At 49.8% G+C, this 8360-nt stretch overlaps 1 protein-coding gene across 2 annotated transcripts; it reads right to left on the bottom strand.

Annotated features, from left to right (window-relative positions):
* Positions 1-2539: 2539 nt before the first annotated feature.
* Positions 2540-4389, bottom strand: Adrb3 (adrenoceptor beta 3). Of its 2 annotated transcripts, XM_029480871.2 has the most exons (2): positions 3088-4389; positions 2540-2613 (listed from the first exon to the last, which is right to left on the bottom strand). In XM_029480871.2, exons 1-2 carry the CDS (start codon positions 4248-4250, stop codon positions 2577-2579), a joined length of 1200 nt encoding a protein of 399 aa, XP_029336731.1. In that variant the 5' UTR covers positions 4251-4389; the 3' UTR covers positions 2540-2576. The 2 variants fall into 2 exon arrangements, with proteins under 2 accessions (XP_029336731.1, XP_085700448.1); XM_085844322.1 differs by lacking the exon at positions 2540-2613 and having other exon boundaries at positions 3084-4389.
* Positions 4390-8360: the final 3971 nt, after the last annotated feature.

Below are 8360 nucleotides of genomic sequence, written 5' to 3'. Positions count from 1 at the left end.
TTACTCCCAGACTCTTGAAAGACAGAGCTTCTAAAACCCTCTGGTTCTCCCCGGTCTGTGAATCTTCATATCTTTTGCTTCCTAGCCTGGCTGTTTGTCTTCACCGATTCCAGGGCTAAGGCTTCATGCTGGCAAAAGCAGTTCGCCTTGCCTTCAAGGATGTAAATCTCCTTCGGTTTGACACCTGGCTGGAGGAAGGACTAGAGAGGCTGTCTCTTCAGCTGTCAGATTCCCTGGTGACAATCTGCAGATGGAATCCACAGCCCCAGGTCAAGTCTAAACACTTCAAAGGAGGCTGACAGTCGGCACATGGATTAAAATGTACAGCGAGGCCCGAGTAGTATGGGTTCCTGGACAGTCTTCAAGGACAATTCTATAAACCAAAAGTCCTTCCTCCAAAGGCATCCTCTCCTCTCTTCTCTCTGGGCAACTTTCCCCAGAGATGTTAGGAAAATATCCAGAGATGGGGAGAGCATGCCCTCTTATCCCCAGGCTCAACCGAAACTTCCTTCTGTACTAAGGCCCATAGTTCATAAAATGGGATCTCTGCCAAGAAACCGTCTACATTTAGACACCAGAGATCACACACTGCATTGGGTTGGAAAGGAGAATGTCATCTTTGGTATGCAAACATCCCGAGACATAAAACCTGAGATCCAGGAGCACAGGCAACTGCATAGGCTAGGTCCAGTCCACAGGGAACACCCGTATGTGGAAACTCATGTAGTTTATCCTGTGTGAGGTTGTGTGTATCTCTAGGACCCCCAGACACAGCCAGTGCCCTGCATGCTATGCCACAGGCAGGCTAAACCTTTGGTGAGCAACTGCCTGTGCTGGATGGAAATCAGCCTGATCATGGATGGTCTTTGCTCTTGGAGTTAAAAAAAAGAGCCAGTGCAATACTCTTCCATAAAACACTTCCATAGAACCTCCCCACCCCCCACCCGAACCCCCATGAGAAACATGTCAGATAAGAACTGTAAAAACTGAAGCAAGGGGAAGAATAGTATAAAGAGACAGTTGTGACTTCAGCTTTGCTTCTAGAGGAAAATGGAGATTTCTACAACCCAGGAAGGAAATGGGAAGGGAGAGGGTACAGAAATATGTACATATGTGTGTGTGTGTGTGTGTTGTATACACACATCTATTCATATAACACAAGACATATTGCCCCTTCTCAAACCAGTGCCCTGAACCTTTACATACACAGGCACACAAAACAGAGAAGCAAAGCCTTTGCTGATGTCAGTGAGACCTTATTAAGCCATGCTAGTTTGCGGTATGAGAGATTCCTGAGCCTGGACACAGCAGGCCCCATCCTCCAGGAAGACAGAGAAGTAATGCAGGACCACACTCCTTCTTGCAACTAGATCTCAGAAGTTTCAGAAAGGGTAGGGAGGAAGGCGAAGCAAAGACTCGACTGTCTCATTTACACAGACAGACTTTCTGGTTTTGTCTGATGAGGATTAGGAAGAAGGAGGCAAGAATTACTCCTAATTTACTGCCCTTGTCAAAACGCAGCTCGGACCAAGGAAGCCAGCAAGCGGGCCATGAAAAGAAAACAAACCCAGAGAAAAGGCGAGCAGGGGACAAACCACATTCAATAATATTTATTAATTTGATTTTAAGTGGAAAAAGGACCCATTCCAATAGCTTGACTTCTTCCTATAAACCCTGGAATTCCCCCCCCCCCAAACCTTGAAGTCCTAACTGTGAGGTAGATTAGAGCTGTTTTGTGCCTATTGTGAGAGATGGTCCAAGATGGTGCTTAGAGAGTCATAGTGAGGAGACAGGGATGAAACCTCAAACTTTTTTTTTTTTTTTCCTGGCTTCCTGCTCTCAAACTAACCAGAGACACAGAGCCTGGAGACAGAGTGATTTGTGGAGGAACATGTCGATCATCAGGGTTAGGAAAGCAGTAGGAAGAAAGGGAGAGAGGGGTGCTCTCTTTTCCCTAAGCATACAGCACAAACATAGGCAGGGTGACTGGCAGGCCTCCAAAGCCATAGGGCTCCTCTCAGGGCCGTCAAGCACAGGTGGCCTGACGTCCCAGCTGCTGAGGTAGTAGTGAAGTTCAAGGTGGGTCTTAGACAACTTCTCTCAGAAAGAGAGGAGGATGGTGAAACCCATTTGGTAAGATTTCCCTTACACCTTGTGGTCTAGTCATCGGTTCTGGAGCGTTGGAGAGTTGAGGTTCCAGGGGACTCACTCTGAGTAGAAATCAAAGGCATTATAAAAATGTTGCATCCATGGTCGTTGCTTGTCTTTCTGGAAAAAAGAAATCCCCAAAAGTCCTGCAAAAACGGAAACAATATTTCTTGGGGCAACCAGTCAAGAAGATGGGGATCAAGCACTGGAAGGAAGAGAAAAGTGATTCAGGAACCCTGAAAAGCATATTCACTTTTCAAAGATATAGGGACCATTCCCGAATCCTCCTACCCACCCCCAAATCCCATAGGGACCATCCTGCACCCTCCCTCCCCCCAAATCCCACCCTACAGTTCTAATCCAGTCCCTGAGGGAGGAAAGCAACTCCAAGTCAACTCACAGCTTCCTTGCTGGATCTCCACGGCCCTTCACGGGAACGGACGCGCACCTTCATAGCCATCAAACCTTTGAGAGAGAGCGGGACTGAGGCAGAGGACTTGGTAAGTCCATTGCTGTCTATGGATATCCCAGACAGGTATAGATAGAGATGCCTGGGTTCCCGAAGAACGGAACTAAAAAAAAAAAAAAAAAAAAAAAAAAAAAAAACCCAAACTAGAGGCGACCAGAGAGGTCAGAAACCTGCCGGCAGAGTAGCAATTACCTGTGGGGGTCACCTGGTCCTAAGGTGCGCAATTATCCCCTTCCTCCCTTTTGCTTCAGACCCAGGGATTGGATCCGAGAAGAGAAAGGGCCCCAGATCCCGTTTTAGTTCCTACCTCTTTTCTGTCCTCTCAAGACAAAGGCCATTCTCCCCCCCCCCCCCCACACACACACACCCCTCCCTCGTCTACACCTTTCCCTCCCCCAACCTCCAAACTCAAAAATAGAGACAGAGATGTCCCCACCCAGAGACTCCGGTTCCCCGCTTGTGTCCCCTACCTGTTGAGCGGTGGGCTCTGCCTGGATTCAACTGGGCTGGCTGGGAAGGTGACTGCGCGTGGCTCCTCCGGTCCACGGCCACCGTAGCTGCATAGAAGACGACGGAAGGCGTCGCGAAAGTCCGGGCTGCGGCAGTAGATGAGCGGGTTGAAGGCGGAGTTGGCATAGCCCAGCCAGTTCAGGGCGATGAAAACTCCGCTGGGAACTAGAGAAGGCCCGGCGAGTGCGCGTAGCACGTTGGCCAGGAAGAAGGGCAGCCAGCACAGAGAGAAGATGCCCATAATGAGACCCAAGGTGCGCAGGGCGCGGTGTTCCCGGAGCGGCAGGAGGCGCGCAGGCCGCCGGCCGCAGGAGGGCACTCCATCCGGTGCCGCGGGTGTTCTGCCTGTGGCAGGGGGCGGAAAGCGCGACGGAGGCGGCGGAGACTCCTCGGGCGGGAAGCGGCCCAGTTCCCGGCGCAGCAAACGCCGTTGGCGCTTAGCCACGACGAACACTCGAGCGTAGACGAAGAGCATCACAAGGAGGGGAAGGTAGAAGGAGACGGAGGAGGAGAGCAGCGCATAGGGCATGTTGGAGGCAAAGGAACAGCAGCGCGGATTGGAGTGGCACTCCTGTGCCTCGGCATCTGCCCCTACACGCCACCACTGACTCATGATGGGCGCAAAGGACACGGCAGCGGACACGATCCACACCAGGACAACTGCCGCCCGGGCGCGGCGCTTGGTAACCAGCGTGCCGTAACGCAAAGGGTTGGTGACAGCTAGGTAGCGGTCCACAGCCAGGGCGCACAAGGTCTCGATGCTGGCAGTTACACAGAGCACGTCCACTGACGTCCACAGTTCGCAACCAGTTTCGCCCAAGGGCCAGTGGCCAGTCAGCGCCAATGTGGCCCCTGGTGGCATTACGAGGAGTCCCACTACCAAGTCAGCTGCGGCCAGCGAAGTCACGAACACGTTGGTTATGGTCTGTAGTCTCGGCGTGCGGGCGATGGCTATGATTACCAGCAGGTTGCCTCCCACCGTGGCCAGCGCCAGCAATGCCCCAGCCAATGCCGCTGCCCATGGTACTCCTGGCAACCCACTGGTGTTGGCTGCACTGGGGTCCAGGGTGGGGGCGTCCGACCACAAAGTCAGAGAGCCGTTTCTGTGAGGCCACGGAGCCATCTCGTGTGGCGCCTGGGGTGGGAAGGTTCCCCCTCCGTCCCCCAGACCCGCTGGCTTAGGGAAGGGGACGACAGTAGGGCTTGGGAGCGACTCTTCCAGCCTGGGCCATCTTCCCTAATTGCTGGGGTAAGTCTGTCAGCTTCCCTCCATCTCACCCCCCATGTACACCCTAGTTGCCGGGAGGAGTGGCTGCTTTTAAAGGAACAGCGTCCAATAGTCACAAGAGAGGCCTCGGGTGGGAATTGGAGGGTGGAGAGGGGCGTCCTGCCTTGACACTCCCTCAGCACCGGTTTCCTGGAGCTCAGCAGCTCCTTCCTGGCAGAACCTGAGGCAACCTTGCAAAGAAGAGAAAACCCCCAACCCTATCCTTTACCCAACAAGAACGGCAACCATCCAGAAACAAACCAAAACAAAAACGAACAACCCAAACCATTCAAGATAGCCCCTCTTCTGCTTGGATGCTCTCCCTAAGGTATCTTATTGTTTGAGATAATCTTTCTATTGTTGCCCAGAATGGTCTGGAGCTCCAGATCCTTCTGCTTCAACCTCCCCAGTGCTGGGATTACAGATCTGTGTGCTACTATTCCCAACTCTAAGACTCTTTTTGTGAAGCCACCAGAGGTGGCTGTCTGCTGTTTCAGTTCTTTTTCTTTTCAGTTACTGGAGACACCCGCTTGTTTCAGGAGTCACTCTAGTTTGACATGGCATCGTGTAGCTTGGGATGCTGAGGGCTTCTGGTTTCCATCTTCCTCCTCCACTGTCCCGTCCACACACATTTCTCCTAGAAAATTTCTAGAAAAATCCCTTCAAATTCTGAAGTGATAGACACATTAAAATGAGAGAATGGCCGGGCATGGTGGCGCACGCCTTTAATCCCAGCACTCCGGAGGCAGAGGCAGGTGGATTTCTGAGTTCGAGGCCAGCCTGGTCTACAGAGTGAGTTCCAGGATCAGCCAGGGCTACACAGAGAAACCCTGTCTCGAAAAACCAAAAAAAAAAAAAAAAAAAAAAAAAAAGAGAGAGAGAATGGAGTTTTGGAGAGGGAGGGGTGTATCTCTGTGGTAGAGTGCATACTTAGCATGCTTGAGGTGCAGCACACAGAGAGAGAGAGAGAGAGAGAGAGAGAGAGACAGAGAGAGACAGAGAGAGACAGAGAGACAGAGACAGAGACAGAGAGAGAAAGGATGCATTTGAGGCTGTCTAGCACAGTGGTTCTCAACCCTCGGCTTGCAGTCCCCACTGTGTTCACATAACAGATATCCTGCATATCAGATATTTACATCACGATTCAGAATAATAGTAAAATTACAATTATGGAGTAGCAACTAAAATAATGTTATGATTGGGGTCACTGCAACATGAGGAGCTGTATTAAAGGGTCGCAGCATGAGGAAGGGTCAGGTCACATCCAACTCTTTACTTGGGTGCTGGGGATTTGAACTCAGTTCCCCTTGCTTGCAGAACAAACACTCTTACTTACTGTGCCATCTCCCAGGGCCCTCGTACTGCATATCTGGAGTGCATAAAAGGATAAGCCTGGTATTTTAATGCCTTCTTATACAGTAAGATCAGCGCCTCTGAGCTCCCTTCCTTCACCCAGACTTATAGGGCCTGACCCTGTCATCCAATCTCCCAGTCAAAATTTTTCCAAATTGGGTGTGGAGATGAAAGGCTTAGAATTAAGCCTCTGGGAGTTAGGGAGATGGCTAAAGGAGTGAAGTGCTTGCCTTGCAAGCAGAAGGACCTGAGTTTGATGATTCCTGGGATGCGAATAAAGAAGCCTGAAGCGATGGCCTTCACATGTAATCTCAGGGTTAGGGTCGCCTGTCAAGACTGCTCCATGAGTTGTCTCATTTCCTCCCCGAAACAATGGGGCAAAAGAGAGAAAAAACAAACATAGTGGAAAATGCCTCCAGGGTACCCCCTGGCATGTTCTTTTGAGCAGCTCTATATTTCAAAAGTGTACTCTATAGTCACTGGTCTAGGCAATCCCCGTGGGAGGCTGAACCAGGGGTTGGGAGTCAGAAAGGTTGGAAGGGGAAGAGAGAACCTAAAATTATCCCTGAGGAAAAAGGGCCAGCTGGGCTCCCAGGGACTCAGCAGCTCACTCACACATGAGCAAGACTGTCAGGGGCTCTCAAGCAAAGGCTTTCCCTGTCCCATGGATGCAGCCTTTAGAGCTCCCTTCTGGTGCCTCTGCCCCTGCCCTTGTCCCAGCCATGCCAGGGTGGTGTGCAGGCTGCCTTTGGCTGTGGCTTCTTGCTGGTCATCAGGGTGGTTGCACCCAAGTCAGGGTTTTGCAACACTCCAGAGCGCTGCCAGTTATCGCAAAGGGGTGTCATAAGATTCTCAGCAAGCAATCTCTAAAACAAATACAGGCCATTTGGCTCCCCCCCCCCGCCCCCAGGACATCAGAATAGGTTGGGGAAAGATATCTCCCCCAAAACATACTCAAGGGCCGTCTCTGCTTTAGTCAAGGACCAAGCCCTGTTACTTGAAGAAAATGTGCAAAAATGTTTATAGTTTTGAAAAAGAACAAGAGTCCCCAGTTGTAAGAACATACCGGTATGTGGCAAATGATTAGTCCTGTAACCAAATATTGTGAGAATCAATGTGCCAGACCCTTGTTCCCAAATGTGCCTCCCCTGTTCCTGGGAGGCAGCAGAGCCATGCTCAAGTACTCTGCCTCCTTCCTCGCCTGGCATTTTCTTCCCCTCTTGAGCCTCAGGCCGCTCCCATTGTTTTGCTGTTTTGGTTTTTGAGATTATTCATTCTCTCTCTCTCTTTTGTAATTTTATTGTAAGTTTTTAACAGACAATGTAGTCATCTTGTTCAACCATCACAATATAGAAAATAGAAAGCGACTTTCATCCGGAGGTTCAATTCCTCAACAAGTAACTGCTATCGGATCTTATTAATCTTTCCAATAACATTTTATTGAGAGATAACTCAGGATGTAAAAGCATACTCTTTTTTTTCCTTTATTTTCCACATGAATGCATCTCAGCCTGCACTTTTAAGTCTTTTTTTTTTGTTTGTTTGTTTGTTTTTTTCGAGACAGGGTTTCTCTGATAGCCCTGGCTGTCCTGGAACTCACTTTGTAGACCAGGCTTGCCTCGAACTCAGAAATCCGCCTGCCTCTGCCTCCCGAGTGCTGGGATTAAAGGCGTGCGCCACCACGCCCGGCCACTTTTAAGTCTTAACATAACTATATGACCCTACTAGATGAACACACAAAAGATACCCATTTTTAGTATGAATGGACATAAAACTAGTCATCTACAAGTGGACACCTGATTTCCTGTCTTTATCCATAGATGATGTTGCAGTGTATATTTAATACCCTAGTCCTTTCATTCTTTTGCAGATGTATTTGTTTCTATGAACAGAATTGTTATAAATAAGGCATACATACACTTGTACGTTTAGAAGTCATTGCTCCATTTTTCTCCCCAGACAATATGTCTGTTTCTAACCTCACTATCACTTTTGGTGGCCAGCTGGGGGTTGCAAGCCAGTGGCCTGATGCCTCTGGGAAGCCATCCTAATGGCTAGGCCTCCGGGAATTAGCATTGCCTGTTCTGTAGAGGTCGTCCAACTCTGGATAGACACATACATTGCCCAGAGAGAGCTTGCTCAGGCCCAATCCCCCGTGACCTTTGTTTTATGCCCTTGGAGGCAATCATAGTGAGTGTGGGCCCCTAAGATGCTGATGGTGGACCCCCAGGTTAGAAGCCCCAAGGATGTGTCTGGAAGAATAGCAATCTGTGGTGAGCAGAGGCAGCAGCCACTTGGTGGACAGAAGTTCTTAAAGCAGGAAGTTCTGTCCTGGAGAGAAGGCAGAAGCTGTGGTTCCCTGGACATTGACACGGGGTGCTTGTGTATGTGTTTACATGACACGGCAGTAAGAAACCCAGGAAGGCTTATGTGATTGTGGCCTGGTACCTTGTCTAAGACCACGTATGTTAAAGGTGCGTGTATATAGTACATATATGTGTGTTTTCTATTTTTTTGGTGCTTGGGCTTGAACCCAAGGTTTCACTTCACTAAGCATACTGAAGTGGCTTATGAATAACAGCTAGGACTCTAGTCACAAAGCTCTGGGTTTCA

Source organism: Mus caroli, unplaced genomic scaffold, assembly GCF_978045245.1.
Source record: "Mus caroli unplaced genomic scaffold, Mus_caroli_1 scaffold_10, whole genome shotgun sequence".
Lineage (NCBI taxonomy): Eukaryota > Metazoa > Chordata > Mammalia > Rodentia > Muridae > Mus > Mus caroli.
Note: the sequence above shows the minus strand (reverse complement) of the source record. Positions and strands in the feature narration are given on the sequence as shown.

Coding starts and splice junctions, on each gene's coding strand:
- Adrb3 (XM_029480871.2), bottom strand. CDS start 4,250: ATGGCTCCGTGGCCTCACAGAAACGGCTCTCTGACTTTGTGGTCGGAC. Junction 2,614..3,087: donor CAGAGCCCACCGCTCAACAG/GTAGGGGACACA, acceptor TCTCTCTCAAAG/GTTTGATGGCTATGAAGGTG.